We start from the raw sequence: 25,061 nt of genomic DNA on the forward strand, positions 1-25,061 counted from the left end.
AAGAATCTACCCTGTTCTAGTTACTTTCTGTTGCTGTGATGAAACATTGACCAAAACCAGTTTGGGGGAGGAATGGTTTTATTTAGGTTACAGGTCACAGTTCATCACCGAAGGGAGTCAAAGCAGGGACCTGGGGTCAGGGACTAAAGCAGAGGCTTCAGGAGGCCAATGCTTACTAGCTTATTTATCATGGCTTGTTCAGCTTGCTTTCTTATATAATCCAGGAATGGTTCGGTCCACAGTGGGTTGGACCTTCCCACATCAATCAGTAATCAAGAAAGTGCCCCACATACCCACATACGGGCTAATCTGATGGATGCAGTTGAGTTCCCCTCTTCCCAGGTGACTCTAGTTTATGTCAAGATGATGAAAACTAACCAGCTCAGTCCTGTAGTCTTCTGATCACGTGAGCTGGCTACTGCTTGTCTTGTTCCCTAGCTTTACACCTGTCTTGTTCCTAGGTTTTCTGGGGTCTAGTCATTTTGCACCAGCTTGTCTTCTTATAGATCCCCCCCTCCCCCCGTTGTGGATTTCTCTGTTCCAGACATCACCTCCCCAAAGAGGCTTTTTTCTGGCCCCTCAGTGTCAAATAGCCTGTCTCCCATGCAGCCATGCTCCCTCTTCCAACTAGATTGATCTTGTTTCCTGTTGATTCATTGTCTTCTACCGAGGAATATATGGCCCCTGTTCTCTGTGGTCTTCCTGGTGGCTCCCACAGCTTCTGAGATACCTAGTGAATACTTAAGTGGCCCTAGGATATATAATAATAGAAAAAAATAGCTAAAATAGGACATTCTGCTGTAGAAATGATTAATGCTTGCAGTGCTTAGACACTATTATCTATAGGAAATTATGGTCAGTAATGAGAAAAAGATGTTCCTAAGAACTGGCAGTGTAGGAATACCAGTGTGCAAGGCAGTCTGACTTTTCCTTTTCTCCATACATTGTTAGGTTAGCAGACTCTTCAAAGTTCTGCTTGATGAACCTGTGTGTCTGTGGGCGAGGCCCCGCCATCCTCTTCTCTCACTGTGTGTCTGTGGGTGAGGCCCGCCATCCTCTCCCTCACCTGTGTGTCTGTGGGTGAGGCCCGCCATCCTCTCCCTCACCTGTGTGTCTGTGGGTGAGGCCCTCCATCTCTCTCCCTCACCTGTGTGTCTGTGGGTGAGGCCCTGCTCCTCCTCACCTTTTGACACTTACTAATAAAAAGTGGTTTGCAAGAGCTTTGATAATGTTTTTTCTTCTTTTTTTTTTTATTACTAAGAAATTTTCTATTCATTTTATATACCAACCACAGAGCCCCCTCTCCTCCCTCCTCCCGCACCCCTGCCTCCCCCCAACCCTCCCCCCATTCCCACCTCCTCCAAGGCAAGGTCTCCCATAGGGAGCCAGCAGAACCTGGTACATTTATGCACCAGGATGGATCCCGATCCCACAGTCAGGGGGCCTCCCAAACAGTTCAAGCTAAACAACTGTCTCGCCTATCTGGAGGGCTTAGTCCAGTCCCATGGGGGCTCCACAGCTATTGGTCCACAGGTCCTGGGTTTCCACTAGTTTGATTGGCTGTCTCTGTATGTTTTCCCATCATGATCTTGATGTCCCTTGCTCATAGAATCCCTCCTCTCTCTCATCGACTGGACCCCCAGAGCTTGGCCTGGTGCCCAGCCGTGGATCTCTGCATCTACCTTGATCAGCCACTGGATGAGGGCTCTATGATGACAGTTAAGGTATTCACCAATCTGATTACCGGAGTAGATCAGTTCAGGCACCCTCCCCACCACGGCTAGTAGTCCAAGGTGGGGTCATCCTTGTGGACTCCTGGGAACCTCCCCAGCACCCCGTCTCTCCCTATTCCCATGATGTCTCCATCTACCATGGTATTTCTTTCTTTGCTCTCCCACTCTGTCCCTGTTCCTTTATGTTCTCATCCCCCATCCATTTGGGAATCTTTAAGGCAGTTGCTTTTGCACTTACATTCAGTTTTCCTCAGGATTCTTGGAGCTGTATATTCTTGCTATTGGATTATCTTTCTATTTTCTCATACATTGTAGACTCTCCATAATATTTTATAGCATTTATTAAAATGATTATTCATAGTTTAAAATTCAGCCTGCATTTATGAAGTGCCTCTTTTATGCAATGCATAGAGTCGGACAGAAAATAAAGGCAGTGGAAGGCATATTCTAGGTGCACATGGGGAAAATCCTCACTTTTGAAGAAATTTGAAGATTTATTTAATATGATAAGTTTGAATTTATAAAAGGGAAAAGATATTAGCACACCAAAATGCAATAAAACATGTAGAAAGAAAGCCAAAAAAAATCTAGAAAATGTTTTACTGAGATATTAAGTAAACCTTTCTATTCAAAAGATTTTGCATGTAATATAATTTTTCTTGAGAGGAAGTGGAATGCAGCAATCCACACATGAGGAAACAGTGACAGGAAATCTTTATGAAGAATATAGTTTTTCTGGCAATTAAGGAAACAGGTCAAACCTATTCAAAGTTCATCTACTCAGTAGAAAGATCATTCAGAGTGGTACAAAATTAGCATAAAAAGCATACTAGACAAAAGCAAAAATTTCAGCCTTTTTATTTCCAAGCCAACTTTACTTTTTAAAAAAAGTAATAGATTTTTTTTTTATTTTTAGTGAATTTTGTATATATAAAAGAATTATTTGAGAAAGGGCCTCATGTATCCCAGGCTGGCCTCAAACTTATTCTGTAGCTGAGGATAACCCTAAAATTCTGATCTTTCTGAGTCTGCCTCCTAAGTGACGCAGTTATCGGCACTTGCCTCCATGCCCGGTTTATTCATGGTGCGATACCTTCTGTAGGTTTCGACATGTGGTATGGTATGTGCCCAACCTGTAGTCCATCGAGTTTTGTTTTTTCTCTGCCCCTAAACATCGCATGCCTGCTTCTCTTTCTTTCTCTCTGTCCTCTACAGAGTTACGTGGTTTGGGGGCTGTCTCTGTATGTTTTCCCATCATGATCTTGATGTCCCTTGCTCATAGAATCCCTCCTCTCTCTCATCGACTGGACCCCCAGAGCTTGGCCTGGTGCCCAGCCGTGGATCTCTGCATCTACCTTGATCAGCCACTGGATGAGGGCTCTATGATGACAGTTAAGGTATTCTTATTATGGGCAGCAGCACTCCGCAACTGCCCTCTGTTCAGGCAGTGACTCTCTGTACTGTTAACATGCTGTTTTGGGTTTTCCCAGCTTATGTAAATCACATGCTTTGTTGCCATTTCCTAACGTTTCAGTTTTAAGCCTTCTATTTATCTTTCACCGCAGAGAACCAGATTAAACTCTCTTTCCAGCACTGTCACCCCCCCATACACACACACACACACACACACACACACACACACACACACATACACACACACACACACACACACACACACACATACACACACACACACACACACACACACACACACACACACACACACGCTGCTCTCTTCTTCCCCAAATGATTAAATTGTGATTTGGGTTGATTCAAGATTTGGTATTTTAAACTATAAACATCAGTTACAACTGAGTTACACAGTGCGTTATAATTGCTCTTCCTTTCCCCACAACATTTTATTCTCCCTAGAGTTAAAAATTGTTGTGATTTTGATTTTCTGCTCCTTCTCTGTCATTAGCATCTATTCCACCCTAGAAGGTCACAGCTGTGAGCAACTTTGTTGTGTTGGTTTTCTTCAGTGGGTTCAGTCATGGACATTCTATTATTTTTCTTGGGTTGAAAAAAAATCTCTTACAGAATCTTCAGAGCCTTGTTAATCTGATGTTGTTCTCAAGATCTTCGAAGGTGATGAAACCATTTATTTTCTTAGAGACTTGTTTACCTCACCATGTGGCTGTTGTTCCACATGCAGCTGCTGCTTTAAAAAGATGGTTACTGGACCAAATCATGGAAAGCGATAGCAAACGTACCCGTGGTTCTTCTTCGTGCGTTATACTTGAGTCGACCTCTATTTAAACATGCAGACACGTTCTCTTACTTTTGGTTGTCTTGTGCAGACCATGTGAAGAACTGCATTGTATTCTTCTTTGTAGGCTCTCAAACTTCGGGAGGTCTGTAATTGCCCACCACTCTCTGGACCAGACCCTCGGCTGCTGTTCAAGCTTACCGTGAAGCGTTTTCTTGAAGACTCAGAGAAAGAGGACCTAAACACCACTGTTAAGAAACAGAAAATGGATGCTTTCCCCATTCAGAAACAGGAACAGATACCACTGACATACATAGTTGAGAAAAGAACTACAGGTTGAACTGAAATGTGTGAGACTTGGGGTATGAAGAATATAGTGATCTTCATCATTTTTATGTGACTCCTAAAAATGATGTTTTAAATGAAAAAAAAACAGGATATTCAAGGTCAAGTCATGTCTATTACAGATACCTGAATTTTTCTAGATTTGTATCTTTCATAAAATATTATTATATTTTAATCTATTTTGAAATACTTCTAATGAGGAAAACATCACAGAATAAATTTATATTATCATCCATACCTGCTTTAGATTTGGAAGTCAGGCCCCTAGTGGATGCATCCTCTGAGGGTAGTAATTATTATAAAGAACTTCCTGCCTACAGTGGGTTTTGAAGTCTGAGTGGTTATTAAATGGGTAACTGACAGTCTGGAGGTGGTGGTCTGCACTGGGTTGTGGGGTGTGTGGAAAAGAGAAGAATTCCCAAGGGAAATACCCCCAGGTGAGTGTTAGAGGCCATTTCTATTCAGAGGCAGAGGAAGTGCTGCTTGTGGGTCAGGTGACCAAGTGAGCTGTACAGTGTGTGTGGGGAGAGGTGTAAGCATACTGTGGTGATGTGGGGATTTGGAGGTCCCCAGAGGACACTGCTGTGTTCTCACTGAGGGCAATACCCAGAGAGGCAGGAGTGAGTGCTCCCTCATTCTTCTTGCTGGCCGATGGCCAGGTGCTGTGGGAGGATATAGGGGAAGGTGCTCCAGGAACATCCCTAGTGAAGCCTGAAGTTGATGACCATGTTGTGTAGGGATGGAAGTAAGTTTTAAAACGTGAGTTATTTAGGCAGTTTTATTTATACTCTCAAATTGGTAGCCTTAGGTTTTATCTTTTAGAGGGATGGTTTTCTTGAAACACATTGTCTTAGTTAGGATTTCTATTGCTGTGAAGAGACACCATGACCATGCAACTCTTATAAAGGAAAACATTTAATGGGGTGGCAGCTTACTGTTCTGAGGTTCTGTCTGTTATCATCATGGTAGGACATGGCAGCATGCAGGCACACATGGTGCTGCAGAAATTGCTGAGAGTCCTACATCTTTCAGGCAACAGGAAATGGTCTGGCTATCACACTGAGTGAAGCTTGAGACCTCAAAGCTTGCACCCACAGTGACACATTTCCTCCAATAAGGCTGCACCTCTTAATAGTGCCACTCTGTTTCGGGGCTATTTCTTTCAAATCACCACACACATTCAATAGATACTTTGTTGGGGAATTAAAAGTGAAAGAAAATTCTTTTTATGAGGAGTAACTGCTATCTAGGAGCTGAGCCCTTAAAAGGTTTGTTTTATTTTTACTTAAGAATACAAGTGGGGAGTATATGCAAGTGCATTTGATGCCCAAGGAAGCCAGGAGGATGCCAGATCCTAGAGCTGGGGTTACAGGTGGTGATGAGCACCTGACATGGGTTCCGAGAACTGAACCTGGGTCCTCTGAAGGAGCAGGAAGTGTTCTTAACTATAAGACAACTCTTCTAGCCCTTGAGCAGAGCCCTTTTTATTTCATTTATTACACAATCTTATGAGGTAAGTTTTATTTTCATTTTATGTTTATAAATGGGCTCGGAGAGGCTTAATAATGTGCCCAATGTCTCTTACCTAGAAAGAACAAAATTATATCTCTGGTTTCCGGTTTGTTCATTTGCACAACTCTCACGTACCAAAGACAAAGCTATAAAAAGACAAGGAACAAATTGCATTCTCGATTATCTGTTCGCTTCATTCAATACAGGTGAACTTCAAAGAAGTATGAAATCAGAGAAGTCTGCAAATATAAAAGCACCGTGTTGTCTGCAGGGTGGTTTTCTGAGTCTTCTTAGATCCTTGTGTCAGTCTTCATGAGAAACTTGGGGTAAGGTAGAGTGGCAGAGCAGGTCCCCCGCCCCCAAAGCTTGTGAAATCTCACTTGGGATGTATCTTGATGCTCAGACAAAATGCCTAGTTGTCACGAGACAAGCTTGAGCCTATTTATGTTTTTCTGGTCCTGCTGTCTTGTTTATAAAGTATTTCTTGATCTGCACACAAGACTGCAGTTGTAAGGGGAGTGTCACAGTAGCTGTTATCCATGTTGCCGTTCTTTATGCTCCTGGTGACTGGTTTTGTAAGCAGCACCCCGTAATGTGTAAAGACGTTTGGAGAATGTCACCCACAGGTAAACAGTAAGGCTTTGACTTCTGTGGAGAGTTCCTAAGAAAACAGTGTACTGCAGTCCTTACTCTTCTTTTTTCTTCTGTCTCTCTGGCCAAGCTAATCCTATTGTTCAGAGGTCTTAGAAACTGCATGCAAGTTGACACTATGTCAGAAAGAGTGTGGATAAATTAATGACAGTGTCTTACAGTAAACACAAAAGTTTTTTTTCTTTTTATTCTTTCTTTTTTTTTTCTTTTTGGTTTTTTGAGACAGGGTTTCTCTGTGAAACAGTCCTGGCTGTCCTAGAATTCACTCTGTAGACTAGGCTGGCCTCGAACTCACAGAGATCCACCTGCCTCTGCCTCCTGAGTGCTGGTATTAAAGGTGTGTGCCACTGCCCAGCTGATACAAAAGTTTTTTAACTGTGGAATCCAACTGAGGTGTTGGATTTCACCTCAGGATGTTCTGGAGTCTCTTAGGAGAAATTAAATAGTGGTTGATGGTAAGATCCATTCAAGTTATTTTTTTTTTGCCTCAAAAGGTGATATTTATTTATTTATTTATTTATTTATTTATTTATTTATTTAGAGAACCAAAACCAAAAAAAAAAAAACAAAAACAAGATGTCCATCCCTTGGTTCCTTTCTCTCCCCACTCCAGCTGTTCTTCATCCCCCCAGGACTGAACCCTGGCTGGGGCCAGGTAGCAGGACAGCCCCTCAAATGAGGTCAGCAACATTGAGGGACATCTCTTTAATGGAGGTGTTGTAGAATGTCTCAATATCTCGAAGAGTCTTTTTGTCTTCTGTCACCATGTTAATAGCCACACCTTTACAGCTAAAGTGACCACCACAACCAATTCTGTGGATGCAGTTTTCCCTGTTGGTGGGAAGGTCATAGTTGATGACTAGAGAGACCTGCTGTACATCAATGCCTCTGGCCAACAGGTCAGTGGTAATTAATACTCTGCTAGAACCAGACCAGAACTCCCTCATGATCACATCTCGTTCCTTTTGGTCCATATCTCCATGCATGGCAGAAACAGTGAAATCCCAGGCATGCATCTTCTCAGTGAGCCAATCCACCTTCCTTCTGGTATTGATAAAGATTACTGCCTGGGTGATAGTCAGGGTTTCATACAAGTCACACAATGTGCCAAGCTTCCGCTCCTCTCGCTCCACATTGATGTAGAATTGGCGGATACCCTCCAGGGTCAATTATTCCTTCTTCACAAGGATCCAAATGGGGTCTCTCATGAACTTCTTGGTCACTTCAAGGACATCAGAGGGCATTATAGCAGACAACAAACTACCTGTGTGTTACTGTTGAGCTTTTGGAATATATCATAGATCTGGTCTTTGAACCCATGGCTTAACATTCCGTCTGCTTCATCCAGTACAAACATCTTGATGTATTTGGGGGACAGGTATCCCCAGTTAAGCATATCAAACACCCGGCCAGGGGTGCCCATGATGATATGGGGAGCTTCCATTTGCATCTTCTGTACCTCAGCATGAACATTGGTGCCCCCAATACAGGCATGACAAGAGGAACCCATGTAGTCTCCTAATGCCATGACCACGTTTTGTATTCTGTAGCCCAGGCTGGCCTTGAACTCACAGAGATCCACCTGCCTCTGCCTCCTGAGTGCTGAGGTTAAAGACATGTGCTACCACTGCCTGGCAGCATCAGGATTTTATGTGCCCTACGTATGAAACAGCTTTGACAACCAAGTCAGGCATCAAGCTAGGATGAACAAAGGACTGTCATCTGCTCTGCTCCTGACTGATATAAGAGCAATACCACCAAAAAGGTGTCTCTTTGCCCATTGCCAGGGGTTCCATTCAAGTTCTTAAGTGTTATGTTCTTTCCATTGTATAACTTCTCCTGTTACTGTCTGTGCTTTTCCTGTGAATAGAGCATGCAGATGTTGGGTAGTTAGCTCAGCCATTAGGATCATGACAACAATAGATCCAAGGTACAAATTTAATTTAATTTCTCCTCTAATCCAGATCTACATATTTGCCACTATATGTTTAAACCTAATAGTGCTTGGAACATTATAGGCATTCAGTTAATATTTTATTATAAATCATTTGTTCAAAGATTAATTTTAAAAGAGAAGGAACTATACTTGGTGAAAATTTTATTTGATACCCGTTAAGTACCTGTGGGTCCCAAGAAATTTTCAGAGTCCTCATTCTTCTTTGGTAAAAGAGCACAGTAAACCCTCAGATTCTGGTGCAGTTATTCCATAAGAGATACACATAGGACATTCTGTATTGTCTAGAGCTCTGAGCACAATACAATTCACCCCGCTTTTATTGATGCTTTCTTTGTGCTAAGTGTAGTGTTAAAAGCACTATTGGACTCCACTGCACTCTTGTGTAAGGTAGATAAATATCACCCTCATTTCCATTGTAAACCAGGAAACTAAAGTTTAGAGGGATAATGAAAACTTGTTTGGATTAATCTCTTAAAAAATAAGGAACATTTGTTTCTAGTAAGAACAGACAGAGAAACTGAAACTCTATCAAGAAAATGTATTGTCTTACCTAATAAAACTCCCCAGAAGATACTAGTTAGGGATACAGTTTAATACAGAGCATCATAATGTCATCAAAGAAGTAGCTCATTTTCTTCAGTTTTTTCCAGCTCTGGCTTCACTCTGCTTTGATATCTAAATGGCTGCCAGCAACTCCCAGGGCTACATGCCTTGTTCATCCAAATGTGAAGAGTGACTGTCCATACAGCCACTGAAACACACTTTCAACACTAACTGCTTCCTGAAGCAGTTGCCATGGTAGCAGCTGGGATTATCCTGATTGCCTTGGACCTCATGCATAGCATCCATCATTGTGACTAAGAATGGGTGCAGTTTCCAGCACCCAAACAGAATCATATCACAGGGTTGGAGGAATTCAGACACAGCACATCCAGATTGGTCAGTGAGTAGCAAGCCTAGAATTGAACTCCACTGTGTTTGATCTCCTTCAGCAGGCAAAGAAACAAACCAGTTCTTTAAAAAGTTGGCCTGAAATGCTTAATCTGAATGAAGATAATGTAGACTAAATTTCACATTGCTGTAAGAGTAAGTTTGCATTTGTATGCTTGGTATGCTTGCTTGACTGTGCTAGGACTGCTTTAATTTGAACCTATGAGATTGAAGGATAAATGGTGTTTTGCCACAGGGAAGAAAAAAGCTTGGAGGAACTAGGTAAGTTATCTGAGTGGGGTCTTCCAGTAGATAGCTGAACTGGTTGGAATTTGTAAGCTAGAGTTCTTCCCGAAAAACTGCATTCTTGTGAGGAGCAGGCAGGCATTGCTCCGTCTTTTATCTAGAATCCCAAACTGGAAGCTAGTAAGCAGTGTGTGTCCAGCACTGCTTGTGTGTTGATGGCATAACTGTGAGTGCAGCCCTCATTTTCTGATTCCAAAGTGTGATTCTCATCCATACGCCGCCACTTCTCTTGGTGGATCTCATAGAGCCGGAGAAGCTGGGAAGTGTGCTTCCATTCACCCTCGCTTTGGGATGTCAGGGCCAACACTTCTTCTCCCTTATTTAGAAGCATTCATTTTACTGGTCTATAAAGGGTGGGAGAGAAAAAGCTCTTCTATGCTTGTTCATACCTGTGGAAGGTAAAGTCCTCACTACTCACCTTCTAATGTGTTTATTGGAGCCTAAAGAGTTCTTTAGCAGCTGTGAGAAACATCTCTCATTTATTTCTGGGCAGAAATCCTGAGTGTTCTATCTGTGGATGTTTTTCTCCTTGTGTCACAGTTTCTGGGACATCTTGATGCCTGACCAGGGTCTCTCAGTGGCCTGTCTGTTTAGGAGTGGAGACCAGTGAGGGGCAGACAGTGTGGTATGGTTTCTAGCTTGTGTAACTCTATGATGTCATCAGCTACCAACTGGGGGACTAAAAAGATAGTAGGTAAAGTGCTGCTGAGCAGGCGTGGGAACCTGAGTTCAGATTTCCACACCCACAACAAATGGTAGTCACCGTGACCTGTCTGTAACCCCAGCATTGGGAGTAGAGCTACGTGGGTCCCTGTAGCTCATTGGATAGCTAGTATAGTCAGACAGGGAAAGATGATGTCTGAAAAAAATTGCGGTGGAGAGGATGATACCCCACATTGACCTCTGGCCTCCATGCACACATACATAGACTGATGCATGTGTATTATATGCACACAACATGGATACACCACTGGCATATACCCTTTTCTACAAGACCAACCAGGGCCTCTGATCATTGTAGGTGTGAAGTGTTACCGAAATTCTAGCCAGAAGAACAGATATTTGTTATTTTAATTTACTTGGGTAGCCTACTTACGTGAGAGAAAATGTACAACTTTTAAGTAGGCTCTTGGAAATGTTGAGCCTTGCTGGCACATTTCTGCCTCCATCTTCATTCAGGCTGCACTGGTTGAAAATCAGGTCGGCTTCCCCCACCTCCAGAATTCACAAACTATAATACAATTAACATGGATTAATTGTAACCAGTAGATCAAAAGTATAACTGTGTTTTGTAGGGTATAGATGATGAGTTTTCTAGTCAAGGATTCTGTTGTTCCATTTTAAAGATATATTTTCTAAAGTAACTTGCTTTTGCACAGACACAAATTGGGTTTAATTTTTCCCACAATGAGTTCCTTTTGATGTCACTATAGAGAATCAAGTGCAAAAATCACTGGTTGTATTTTCCTTTTGGAGAGAGGGGCCATTAACATTTGCCCTGCCCCATTCCCAGGGCTCTGGTGACTTTCAAATGTAACAACACCCACTGGCTTTATACAACATGCAGAAGTGTGGATTGGTACATGGTGATTCTTTGTTTGTTTGTTTTGTTCTAATATTTGATGGAATCTCACTCTATAAATTTATCTCCAAGCTAGCAGGGTTGGAATCAGGGAACATGGGCTCAGTGCCTCACCCTATCCTTTTGGAATGATTCTTGGGTATATTCCTGCGAGTCACCAGATCAGCCCATAGGGCTGAGCTTCAGTGGGCCACAGCTTTACTTTCCATATATCCGTTATAGCTTGTTCTCTTTTCTCTGTCTCACCCTCTCCTCCCAAGTGTTTTCTGAGTTCAACTGAGTTACCTAGAGTCCGTCTGTCCCACCCTCATGCTCATGTCTGTCTTAAGGCCATGCTTTTGGGGAAATCAAACTATGAAGTTAGCTACCAAATGTTATCAAGTGCCTGCAACAAGCCCACTCTATGGAAGAAGTTAAAGTCCAGGAGAGAGGAGTAACTGGCTCCTGGTTGCACACAAGGATCTCCAAGAACCTTCAACTCTTGGGTTGTTTTGAGGAAGTAACAAGTCAGTTCCTCAACAGAAATGTGACTGTGTTTTTTTTTTTAAATCATTGTATACACATTGTTTTTTTGCCTCTTCATAGTTCCACTTCTAGTGTGCTAGGATGGGGCTCTCCCCGCTGAGCTGTATTTGCAGCAGGTGCCACTTGTAATAAGACACAGGACAATCTTCTGTAGTGTCCAGAGTGGCCACCAGTATGGTCAAGGATGCTAGCTACTCTTTTGGGTCACGTAACCTCCAGCATAGTGTGCTTGCATCTGTTATCCATGATCCATATGGTCCAGAGTGACCCTAGCAGCCACTGTAAAGTAAGAATTTTGATTTGGAAATCATAGTCCATGTATCCATCAGGTGATGTTTATATGCATGGGACAGTTGTCCGAGAGCAGTTAACCTAACAGCCAGAACAGGTTGCAGGTAACACTCAGTGGTCTGACCTTATCCAAAACACAGGAGTCTGTTGGGAGTTGAAATGTGAGAGGAATACAGGATAGGGGATGCCTGGCTTGAGGAAGCCGTCTCAGTAGCCCTCAAACACTTTGATGAGGGCCTTGGGGTTAGATTGTCTTGGAAATTGGGTCATTTGGGAACAATAAAATAAAGTTACTAACAATAGGAGCAACAATGAAAAAGGAATAATGGCTGCCAGTCATCACTGATTCTCCTTCATGAGCAAGTCTGGAAAGCACTGGACATGCATGAGCTGACTTGATACCTGGCTCAGTTCTCCCAGGTGGTTAGGATTATCTCGCTTCATGAAGAGGAAACCTGGAACCCAGAGGGTCTAAGGGACTTGACCCTGACCTCCTTGTCAAGGCTTCCTTGACCCTCTGGGCTCCTGGTACCCAGGCATTGTTGATAGATTGGCTCTTCCTTGGTCATTAGTGTGATGTAGAAAAGCATGTTTGGAATCATGTGGACATCATTAGTCTGTGACCTCTCTTACCCGGGATGGCTTCTGTCCTACCAAACATTCCACAACACCAGTACCCTGGAGCATGTGAGGGGGCAGGGCTTTATGCAGGCAAGTGCCTGGTACAGAGCTCACAATCATTATTAATTTCCCCCTTTCCTTCTCACCAATGGCTTATGCTCTACTTACATTCAAAGATGATTTACAGAAGAAAGTTTGGGGCCAAATCCTAAGAGATTGCTTCTTGTCAGATATCTATTTAAGAGAGTCTTTTGTATAAGGAAGCTCACTTCAAGAGAAAGATGTGATGTAGCATGGTCAATAGTTTTTCCCTCTCCAGATAGCACTAAGTAATAATAGGCCTATCCCTACCCTGTTTTTGTATTCTCTGCTGCTGGAGTCTCTCTGAACTGTTTCCAGTAGCCCGGCAGAGCTGGAGATCTCTCCTGAGCCCAACCTCGATAATACCAGAAAGACAAGTAGAGTTCTCATGACCAAGTTCAAGTCCTCTTATTAACCAGAATGTTGATGACTTTATGCATGCTATTTGCTTTTCTCATTGCTAAAGGGAATTTAAGAAAGACAGATTTAGTTTGGCTCACTAACATGATTTGAGGCTACAATCTGTCATAGTGGAGAAGTCATGGGGGCAGGAGTACGAGGCCACTGCTCACATTGCCTCTATAGTCAGAAAGCAGAGGGAGATGAAGGCTGGTATACAGCTCAAGTTTTCCTTTGTATTAGTCTGAGACCCCAAACCATGGAGTTCTGCTCTACAACAGAAGGTGAGTCTTCTATCCTCAGTTAAACCTTTCTAGGGAAACCCCCTCATAGACACATCCATTTGTGTGTTTGAATAGTGTTTTCATGTCCCATTAGATTGACAATCAGGATTGACCATATGAAATGTCTAAAACATGTTGATGACAAAAATAATACAAAATGAAGAATAACATTACGTTTGGGCCACTGATACCAAGGATAGAGGTGATTACTTAGAGAGGATGTGAATACAGATTACACCAAAGAACTGCCTTTCTTCTCTCCATAACTGAAGCTAGTGCCACACAAATTCTGCACTGTGAACCTCCTCAGGGTATCACTCATCCAGATTGTGATGTGAATAACACCCTATGGAGTTACACAGCAAGACAACCTCATCCATGGTACCTTTTCAAAACATCACTGTGGTAGGAATAGGTATGGCCCCCATAAGACTCATGTGTTTGAATGCTTGACCATAGGGAGTGGCACTATTAGGAGATGTGGCCTTATTGGAGGAAGTGTGTCACTGTGGAGGCAAGCTATACCCAGTGTGGAAGACAATTCATTTCTGTTGCCTGCAGATCAAGATGTAGAACTCTCAGCTACCTCTCCAACACCATGTCTGCCTGCATGCTGCCTTGCTTCCCATCATGACAATAATGGATGAAACCTTTGAAACTGTAAGCCAGGCCAAATTACATGTTTTCCTTTATAAGAGTTGCCATGGTCATAGTGTCTCTTCACAGTAATAGAAACCCTAACTAAGACAATCACTTAGGGTGAACAGAAATCACCCTGGGTACCTTCTATTAACATTTATAATAGTAGGCAAGGGTAATAATTAGCATGAGATGAAATGTGTCTGGGACCTTCCTCAACCTGTGCATATTCAGTTTTATATACTAGTCAACAGCCGTTCTTCCTCTTTTCCAGCAAACTGCACGTTCAGTGGCAGTGTGTCTTGCCCCAGAGAATGAATCATGAGCTTAATGCTCTTTACCAGCCAGTAACTAGTCTAGAAGCAATGAGGGGCCAGATCTGCCAATCAGAAATAAAGCAAAGGAAATATTTTGCAGGGGCAGTAAGTGGTTTTTTTTTCTTCTTCACTCTTAAGAGAAGCTATGGACAAGGCTGTCTTTGCTAGGAGTCTAACTAAGCCTGAAGATCTTGTTTGTATCCATGTGTTCGTTCTTTGAGATGCTGCCTCAACATTACTGAGTGTCTGAGCTGGCACTTCTGTTGTAAGTATCTCACAGAATGAAATGTTTAATATTTTCATTATTTATGCTGCTGTTATTTGATTATTCTCTCCCCTGCACCAAGGAGTATTTGTACGGATGAGCTAATGTTCACAGTTTCATTACACAAGTGAGGAAACCAGGGCTTAAGAAATGTTAATCAGTTGACACACATCATACACTAGTAGATGAGAAGGCTTCAAAGCAGGTCTGTCTGAGCCTATGGTCTTCCTGCCACTGTTCTGCTAGAGGCAGTCCATGGTCCAGGAATTATATACCAGGGACACTGTACTGGCCAAGCAAATAAAACATCTCAACATGGGGCAGCTTGATTGAGTGGGGGAGTTCTCAGTTATTGGAACTGTCTGAGTAAAGACAAGCCTACCATCTGTCAGGGGTGCTGGAGAAGAGACTCAGGCTCCAGAGGCAAAGGAAATAAAGATAGCCCATGACTGAGAGGCAAACACTCCATAAATGTGTGCTGGAACGGAGCCAAATGAGCTCAAAGAAGAGAAGAAAATGAAGTTGCTGTCTTAGTTACTGCTCAGTTGCTGTGAAGAGACACCATGACCAAGGAAACTTATCAAAGAAAGCATTTAATTGGGGCCTTGCTTACGGTTTTAAAGGGTGAGTCCATGACCATTATAGCAGGGAGCATGGCAGCAGACATGCAGGCATGGGGCTGGAGCAATGGCTGAGAGCATAAATCTTAGCCACAGGCAGCAGGCAGAGAGAGAGAGAGAGAGAGAGAGAGAGAGAGAGAGAGAGAGAGAGAGAGAGAGAGAGAGAGAGAGAGAGATGAGACGTGAGCCTGGCATGGGCTTTTGAACCCTTAAAGCCCACCCCCAGTGACACACCTCCTCCAGTAAGGCCATATCTACTAATCCTTCCTAAACAATCTACCAACTGGGAACCAAACATTTAAATATATGAGCCTATGGGCCTTCTCATTTAAACCACTACAGCTACAGACTGGGCAAACCAGAGTTTCAGTATGATGACACAGTGTTTCAGGCTTCTGTTTGAGGACATGGGTCTGATGTCCCTGCTCCTGGACCACAGAGGGCATTGGCATCATGAATGTAAGCTTCAGAGCTGGGTCTCCATTAAAGTGCCAGATCAGCTACTTCTTTGCTACAGACCTTGGCTTCTCCCTTTGTCAAATGGGAAGATGGCCTCGATGTACTTTCCAGGTCTGCTGTGAAGAGTAAATGGGATGGTGGAATACTTCAAAGTTATGTGTTGATGACCTACTATGTACCTTAGCTTTGTGCTCACACAATGTGAGCTGGAGGATACTCCCCAAATTAAAAATACTATGTAGTCTTTGTTTAAAAACACTTCCAAGTCCTCTTCCCTTCTACTCCAGCAAAGGAACAAGGATAAAGGAAAAAAAAACCCATAGGACTCCATTTATCTATTTTGAAATAAATTGAACTCTTATCTAGGAAAGTAGAAGAAACGGTTCCAATGGACAGACTTTCCAGCAAGACAAATCCCCCAATGGCCTCTCTCTGCCACTGCTCAATAATGGTGTTTGCTATAAATCAGAGAGCTTCTTTATCAAGTGCCTTAGAAGCACTTGGGACCGATTTGGTCCTGGAGCGAGATTAATCACAAATGCTACTTTAGCAAGAGTGATGGGTGTGAATGAGAAGGTTTGGTGATTCACCCGTTGTGATAGCTGGAGTTCACAGAACCAAAGCTTTAACTTTTTAGGTATTTCTTAGCTTGAGAAAAACGATTGCTTCCAAGAGTGGAGTCCTTTATCCTTAACAATGGCTTAGTGCAACGGGAAGCAACTGATGTTTTTGAAAGCACCTACTGTGTGTGACAGGCTCTTTCAGTTCCCACAGTACTTCTATGAGGAAGGTTTGACTCCCTTTGCCTTGCATACGGGAAAAGTGAGGCCTCAGGAGAGAAATGAGTTGTCCAGGTTGTGTAGTGGCTAAGTGGCTGAGACAATGAAATGCAGATCTGTTTGACTTCAGTGCTTTACCACAGAGTCTCTAGAGTTGACCATAGATCCTTGGCAGCAGAGCTGAATGTAGATATCAAGAAATGAACGGAAGTAGATTGTTGTGGTGTTGATCCTAGAGCTGATAACTTACATATTCCATTATGGCTCAAATTTTCTCCCACTTGTCATCATCTTAAAAAATATAGAGAATGAATGAATGAATGATGGAAGAAAAGCTCCCCAGAGGGAGTAATTGTCAGTTTCTTCTCTGCTTGCATACAGTATGGCAGCCATGAAGCAACATAAGGTCAGTCTTCAGAAGGACCCCTGTGGGCCTATGCTCGATGAGTACCCCATCGGCCACATTTTTGATCCTCTGCAGTACTTTACCTGGGTGCTTCCAGCCAGAGGCAGGACGGGGGGGTTGAGCAATCTTCTGTAGTGAAAGGTAGTTTACTTGTACACTACCCGTTGCCTTGGCTGAGACTCTCATAGAACTGTGGTAGTCAAAAGCTCCTTCTAGTCTGTTCTCCTTTCTTCTGACTCTCCTACCATTCATGTCAGGCCCACAACTTGATCTGAAGCTCTTCATTATTTGTAAGAGTTTCTCCCAGAGATTTCTTGCAACCCAATTCCATCTTGGTATCTTCATCTTGAAAGATGCTAAAGGACACACATAATGGTTCTGTTACCCAAAGTAAATCTTTATCATTAGGAAAGCAGACCAATATTATAATGCTGTAATGATACTAAATAAAGATATACCTGAGAAAACGAATAAATTATAGATTAATGCAAATACATCTCAAGGACAAAATGTTGAGCAATAACCAAGGTGCAGTATGTCAAACTTATATGAAGTTCTAAACAAGTTAATGCAGTGTATCAGCTGTAAACACATACACATGTAATGGAAGTACAGAAACACTGGGGAAAATAAACACCAAATTCAGCAGAGAGATTACCACTGAGTAGAGAAAAAAAGGTAAAATGTTTGGTAAAGTTATATGATTGGTACACAATTGCTCATTGTACCTCTGCTTTTTAATGTGCCTAAAGTTTTTCAGAATAAAAAAAAATCATATTAAGTCATATACAACAAATTACTTCTGGTGAAAAACGATGAAATGATTTGAAGTTGGATACGTTTTAGAACATTGTCTGGTAGCCCTAGCTACCAGACATGGAGCTTTCCTGAAAGCTGTTTGCTCTATTGGGTTTTTTCTTTGACCTTGTATTTCTTGCTAGCTCCCATACTCCTCCTTCTTGGACTGGCAAGGTTTGTTCTGTGTTATTATGTTTGGGAAGTATGTAACATTTACCACTTTCCATGTTTCTGTGACAGTACCCGAGACAAGCAACTTAAGGAAAAATGGCTCTTAGGGCTCACGATTTAAGGCACAGCTCATCATGGTGTATGTATTAGTTTTTTGTATTGTATTATTGCTGTGATAAAATCCCCATTTAAGAGCATCTTATGGAAGGAAGGTTTTGCTTTGACTCACGGTTGGAAGTTACCATCTATCATGGCAGGGAAGGCATGGTGGTAGGAGCTGGAGGTGCTGGTCACAGTGAACCCACAGAAGCAGAGAGATGAACGCTGCTACTTGCTTCCTTTTCTCTTTTTAATTTAGTCCAAGACTCTCGTTAATGAAGTAGTGGGTGGTCCCTATTTAGAGTGTGTCTTCACACTTCCATAAATCTAATGTAGAAAACTTACAGGCATGCCCTGAAGCTTGCCTCCTGGATGACTCTAGATCCTGTCATTATGACAGTCGTTGTGAGCCCTCACAGGTCTACTTGTCAACTTGAAACCCAAATACAGTTTAAAGCCACAACCCTCCACACCCTATTGACAAAGGCTCACAGTCATCTCTTATTATAAAATGGGATCAGTCCAACATCAAAGTCCCTAATGTCTTTTAACATGTCCAGATTTCTTGAAAAGTCCAAAGTCCAAGTCACATCTGAGACTCAAGGCAATCCCTTAACTGTGAGCTCCTATAAAATATAAATTATGCTACATGTTATGAATTATTGCACAGGTTCGGGGGGACCCCAAGGGTATCCTGCATGTGCAGGGCAACATGCTGGGCAGATGCAGCCGTGAGCTGAGCAGATGCATGCCATGTGGGCATGCTGGTGGTGGCGGCCGCCAGTAATTCACAACCCAGACGCTGCATCTACCTGGAGAGTTTATTATAATAGAGAGATGAAGGACAGAGATGATAGGAAAGAGAGAGACAGAGAGAAACTTAGAATGAGGCTTTTATATCAGGATGCAGGGTGGCACCAAGGGGTGGGATTTCAAGGGGTGGATCAGAATATTAGCACTACAGTTTACAATGGTACACAGTCAACATTCCCATTTCACAAATGAAGAAGAGGGCACAGCAAGGAATGATCAGACCAGAGCAAGACCAAAACCTGGCAGGAAATGTCAAATTGTCCAGCTTCATGTCTGGCATCAGGCCCATCATGGACTCGTCGGCGCCTCAAAGGGCCTGGGAAGCCTTGCTTCTTGAGTTCTGCCATCCACAAGCCACATAGCTTCCCTCTTGGGCTGGTTCCTTTCTGTGCCTATGGTTTTCTCCAGCTTATGTCCCATAGTCTTGGCATCACTAACATTCTGGGGTCTCCACTGCAACTCAGGCTTCACTTTCACAGCTTTATTCCATATCTTCTTGGAGCTTCCTTGAAGAAACCCCAATCCTGCCATAGGTTGCATGGCTTTATCAGCTCTCTGGAACTGTGAGGCAAGCCTCCATGACTCGCCCCATCTTGCAGCTTTGATGCCTATAAAACCAGAAGCATGTGGCCAAGACTGCCAAGTTCTTCTGACAACTTGGGAAGAAGCCTTGCCCCACATTTCCCTTGGGCCACACTTACACAGCCTCTGTGTGTGCTGACCCCGAGAAAGCACTTCACCAGGCTGCTGCTTTCCAGGAGCAAGAGAACGTTCAATGGTGTTCTCAGTTCCGGCTCTCTCCTGCCAAGTAAATTCACATTTTCACAAGTCAGAGCCTTCAACTGGTGGACACTTTCTATATTGTCCCAGTGCAGAGAAGCAGAGAAGGAAGGCTGACTTTAATAACTGTGGCTTTTTTTTCAGCACCCTCCTTCACTGCAACTTTAAACTTTAACCTGCCTCCAGTTGTAAAATTGTTCATTGTCTTTTCCTCACCAAACTGTACTTAAAAAATATCGTTTTGTCCCATTGGCTTCCATCTCTCACTTAGACCTTCATAAGAGCAATGAGCAATAGCCTGACCCAACCCAAATGTTGTCTTGTCTTGAAATTTCCTCTGGCAAATACATTAGTCCTTTCATTTATTTAAATTTCATCTGCACTCAGGTGTGGGACAGACAAAGAGACCCACAGTAAACCTGGGGCAGACAAAGAGACCCACAGGTAGGTTGAGTGCCCAGGGCTCTGATGAGGAAGCTTTCATGACAAGATATTTCCTTTTTCCGTTTTTTTCTTTTTTATTAAATTTAATTTAATTTTAGGGAGAGGTTGCAAGGGCAGAGGGTGGATGCAAAGGGATGGGAAATGAATGGGACTGAGATGCATAATGTGAAAGACACAAAGAATAAATAAAAAGAAAGTAAAAAAAAAAACATTTGCACTCAGTTCTCAGGACAGGAGCAGAATACAGCCAGATTATTTGCTTGAATATAACCTGAGTATGACTTCTAGCCAAGTTCCCAGTACAGTCCTTCTTTCCTTCTGAAACCCATGAGCTGAGCCTATGCTATCCACATTCTCCTCAACTTGCCCTAGGATGGCCCAGTAAGCTCTGATTATAGATGCACACACTCCTCCTACAGCCAGTTCCTTAGGTCTAAGAACTCATGGTCAGGTTTATAGCAGTGGTAGCCCCACTTCTTAGTACCAATTTTATGAAATAGTTACTTACCTCATTGTTGTGATAAAATAGTAGATAAAAGCAATTTAGGGAAGGAAGTCACTGTTCATCATGGCAGGGAAGGCATGGGGCAGGAGTGTGAGGCAGCTGGTCATAGTGCACTCACAGGAAGGAAAGAGATGCTCAGCAACCCCCCTTCAGTCCAGGACCCTGGCCTATAACACTGTGTTCACATTTAGGGTGAATGTTCCCTAGTCATTAACATAAGTTAGATAATCCTCACAGATACCCCTCAAGGCTTTTCTAATCTAGATAATCCCTCAGATAATCCCTAGAGGTCTGCCTCTGGGCTATTCTATATCCTATCAAGTTGACAATTATTGTTAACCACAGCCAGGAAGTCACACCACTCCCGCCATAGTGAACTATAACCCTTCTTACCTAGGAGCTAAAGTAAATGATTCCTGTGAGTTGTCTTTTTTTTTTTTTTAAAATCAGGTATTGTCATAGTAACAAAAAAAGTAGGTGAAGGTTAGGGGCACAGACAAGTAGATCGTCTCCCCATGTGTGGAGCCTGGGTCTCCTGAAAGAAAATGATTTCCTCTTGAGACACAAAAAGGAGCAGGGGGACATGAAGGGGAAGCCGTGTGTGGCGGGGGAGAGGTTGTCCCTTCAAGACAGGACAGTCTCTCCATGGCCTGAAGATGAGAGCGAAGAGAGGACTTCAGGTGACAGCCACTCTGGATGTCACTTTCTACTTTCCAGGATCAGAATGATGGGCTTCTGATACCCACCCTGAATATGCTTGTGCATGGACCTATGCGCCCCACCTGTATGAGTCCATGTGCTCTGACAGAATAGAATCTGAGACAAACCTATGAAGAAAATGAGGAAGAAGCCCAGAAAGGCCAGAGAATCCTGGGGTCCATTATGGACCCCTGGCCCACCACTGAAGGAGAGAGAGAAAGGAGAGAAAAACAGTTTACTGATTGTAAAGAAACTTTGGCAAGACTGTCTTGAAATCTAACTTAGTCAATAGTGCACGTGAGAGGATTCCTCTATCTCCTCCCCTGGCTGACAGTGGCCAGAGGCCAGCACAGTGCTGGTTCTGATCTTGGCAGAGCAGTTTTTAAGATAATCAGTTTTGTTTCCTGAAATTAGATATCTCAGTGGCATGTTTACCAGACTCTCAGTTATTCATCCCTAGAGTTCAGGCTCCTATTCCTGCCTTCTGACTAGAGAAACATACTTGGCCAGAGAGTGTGCAGGCCAGTGGTTAGGAGTGAACCTGTGTTCAATCCCCTGCTTGGCAGCTTATCAGCTGGGTACTTGGGGTAAGTTTCCTCATATGGAAGCTAGGAGGATCACACTTCCTATCACACACATTTATGAATGATTAGATGAATTAAATAATATAATGTAGTTGATATCTAAGTGTCATTATATCTACTGTTATTTTAGTGGAGCCAATTTGACTCAGGAGTCATTTCAATATATCACCTTGACGTGCATCAAATTAAATAAATTAAAAAAATACCCCACAACTTTGTACTGGCAAGTTTCATGTTCACTTGACACAAGCTAGAGTCATTTTGGAAGAAGGAACTTCAATTGAGAAAATGCACTTACCATATTGGCTTGTGGGCAAGTGTGTGGAGCATTTTCTTGATTGATGATTGATGTGAGGGGTCCCAGATCACTGTGAGTAGTGCCAGCCCTGAGTTGGTGGTCCAGGGTGCCATAACAAAGCCAGATGTGTAAGCCATAGGGAGCAAGCCAGTGAGCAGCATTCCCCGATGGCTTTTGCTTCAGTTCTCACCTTGAGTTTCTGCCCTGTCTTCCCTGGATAATAGACTTACATGATGAAATAAACCTGTTCCTTCCCAAAGTGCTTTTGGTCATGATGTGTATCATAGCAACAGAAAACCCAAGGAAGACCATCTTTATCCCACTCCCGTTGTTTGCCACGTATACTTAAAACACTCAGAGCAGCCTTGATTCTTCACCAAATCTTTTTGCATCCATTTTGACTGTGAGGCTTGGTTTACGGTTCCCTGTTCCCCACAGAACGTTTTGTGATGATTTGTTTGTGGCCTGACTTTTCTTTGCGGTGGTTGTCATTGCTTCCAAAAGACAGAGTTCCTGTCGGAGTGGGCACAAAGTCCTGTTGACTGCTGCCTTGATAGTACCTGGCCTGAAGGCTGGCCCCTGCCCTGGAAAGGGCCATTCTGTAGTCGTGCAGGGTTGCCACCTGAGAGGTGAGTGGGGCTGCAGGCTGGCTGGTGTGCTGCATGCTGGGCTACATGCTCAGAGCTGCCCTTGCACACAGGAGGCAGTGGGCTAATTTGAGTTCATACAGTGTTTCCAAAAGCCCACCGGAGTAGGCAACATTGGGCTGGACCTACCCAGAGGGTTCATTTTGTATCTGACACAGGTTCTTGGCTGGCCAACAGCAGCTCTGCTGATTATCTCTGCTTAGGTGCTACATAAATGATTTGCTTTACTTTTTTTTTTTTTTTTTTTTTTTGCTATTCCTTCCACAAGCTTTGACAAGGGCTGTGGGTATGCCCTACAGAGATTGTTCCTGTGTCAATGAAGTTAGAGGTTGGATTTCTGTTTCTCTAAGGTTCCTTCTGTCCCCCTATTCAGAGATTCAAAGGAACTAGGTGTTTGGGCACTGCCACATGTATGAAAAAGGGCTGCCTCATACAGCCTAGGACCACAACATCCTCTCTGGGCTTAGGGTAACTTGTTATCATGTGGGTCAGGTGTCACCTCCTCTTGGAGCCTGCCTAACATGCTCACATCTATTAAGTTTGCTTTGTAACTGATAGTTTACTAGATGACTTCTCATACATTTCCCCTTTAATTTCCACAACGGCCCAGTGATACCATGTTGCCTCAGAGAGGAGAGGAAAGGAACCCACAGAGGGAGCTTGCTAAGAACACACAGCTCACAAAAGATAGAGTTCAGGCTTGAGCAGAAATCTAGACAATTGAATTCGTCTGCCCTCTTTGTTATTTATAATTTTCTCCTGCATTGCATGGTTTCCCACCTTTGTCCCCACATACGCTTGTTTTATGTCAATCTGACCCAGGCTAGAGTCATTTGAGAGGGAGGAGCCTCAGTTGAGAAAATGCTTCCATAAGATGGGGCTGTAGGCAAGCCTCTAGGGCATTTTCTTAGTGATTGATAGGGGAGGGCTCAGCCCATTCTGGGTGGTGCCATCCCTGGGCTGGTGGTCCTGGGGTGTATAGAAAAACAAGCTGAACAAGTCATAGGGAGCAAGCCAGTAAGCAGCACCCCGCTCCCCCATGGCCTCTGCATCAAATCCTGCCTCCAGGTTCCTGCCCAGTTCGATTTCTTGCCTTGGCTCCCCTCAGTGGACTGTGACTCAGGATATGTAATCCAAATCAGCCCTTTCCTCTCCAGTCACTCTGCTCATGGTGTTTCATCGCAGCAGTAGCAATCCTAGTAATGTCCTTCCCAAACACCTTATATACATAGTAAGTGTTGTCTAAATTCCAAATAAAAGCTATGTCCTTGAGATTCAGTCACTTTACACATCCAACCCTGGGAAAGGCCCGTGTAAACACAAACTGTTGTGATTGCATGTGGCACACACATTGTCATCCCCTGTGCACACCATGATGTAGCTGGTGGGTAGCTTCAAGGAGGCATCTGGGGGTGGATGTGAGCTTCCTGCCTGGGACTCCTGGGCGGTTTGGAGACTTGTTGGCCCGAAAGCTCTGTGTGCACTGTGCTCTTCCCTGCCCTCCAATTCCCCTCCTCAAGCTCATGCTGGGCACCTCCTATCTGTAGTATGTGATCCTTGACTTCTCTCTCTGGGTTCAGGAACCACTTCCTTTTCATCTTTTCCTGGCTCTTGTCTATTCACCTTTGATCTCTGAGACTCAGCAGTCTCTAGTAGGCAGTCCCCTCTACCTTTTCCGTCTCAGGCTTCTGATCAATATTGACAATATAACAGTTCTCTGTCCAGACCTTCATGGATCTGTAAAGCCGTGGATTTTCCCCATTGGGACCACATAGCAATTCACAGGCCCATGTGCAAGGGACCGGGTCTAAACATGCAATTTGGTCTATTTAAGCAGATAGCATTTATATACAACCCATTTGCATTTTCCATGCAGCATGTGTTCTGATCCATAGATACATGCACACATAACTGTCAAGTGTGCATATTACCTATGTGTGTGATACTAAGCTTGTGGGCACATGTATCCCATGCAGTGTGTATACCAGTGTATACAGACATGGCAGTGTGTGTTTTGTGAGACTCATAGTCATTCAAGCCAGGATGGTGTTAGCCTTTTTTTACCCAGGGTGTCACACACAAATAGAATTTTGGCCTTTCGGCTTTTTGGAGACACAAGATCACATTTTCTCCTTGGGGCCAGCTCTTTCTTTGTCAAGTTGTCTGACCCCAACAAAGGTGCCAGAGCCTGTGAGCCTGTGGTTTAGGCTTCCCTAGGTGCCCGCCTCTGGACAGAGCAAATTGTCACCTCCACACTCAGCCCCTCCTCTCCTCAGGAGCTCTCTGCTCTCAGCGGGGAATGCACTAAGGCT

At 43.4% G+C, this 25,061-nt stretch overlaps 1 protein-coding gene, 1 non-coding gene and 1 pseudogene across 2 annotated transcripts in view; 1 reads left to right on the forward strand and 2 right to left on the reverse strand.

Annotated features, from left to right (window-relative positions):
* Oma1 (OMA1 zinc metallopeptidase) overlaps positions 1-4,611 on the forward strand; it is a 62,244-nt gene extending 57,633 nt beyond the window's left edge. Inside the window, exon 9 of the mRNA XM_059256013.1 lies at positions 4,070-4,611. Within this exon, the coding sequence (XP_059111996.1) occupies positions 4,070-4,282 (213 nt within the window). The 3' untranslated portion in view covers positions 4,283-4,611. The remainder of the gene's footprint in view (positions 1-4,069) is intronic.
* Positions 4,612-7,121: 2,510 nt separating this feature from the next.
* LOC131904839 (eukaryotic initiation factor 4A-I-like) overlaps positions 7,122-25,061 on the reverse strand; it is a 47,074-nt pseudogene continuing 29,134 nt past the window's right edge.
* LOC131905438 (small nucleolar RNA SNORA48) lies at positions 8,099-8,242 on the reverse strand. Its single transcript, XR_009377950.1, has one exon. It is a non-coding gene; the product is annotated as a small nucleolar RNA SNORA48 (small nucleolar RNA).

Source organism: Peromyscus eremicus, chromosome 2, assembly GCF_949786415.1.
Source record: "Peromyscus eremicus chromosome 2, PerEre_H2_v1, whole genome shotgun sequence".
Classification (NCBI taxonomy): domain Eukaryota; kingdom Metazoa; phylum Chordata; class Mammalia; order Rodentia; family Cricetidae; genus Peromyscus; species Peromyscus eremicus.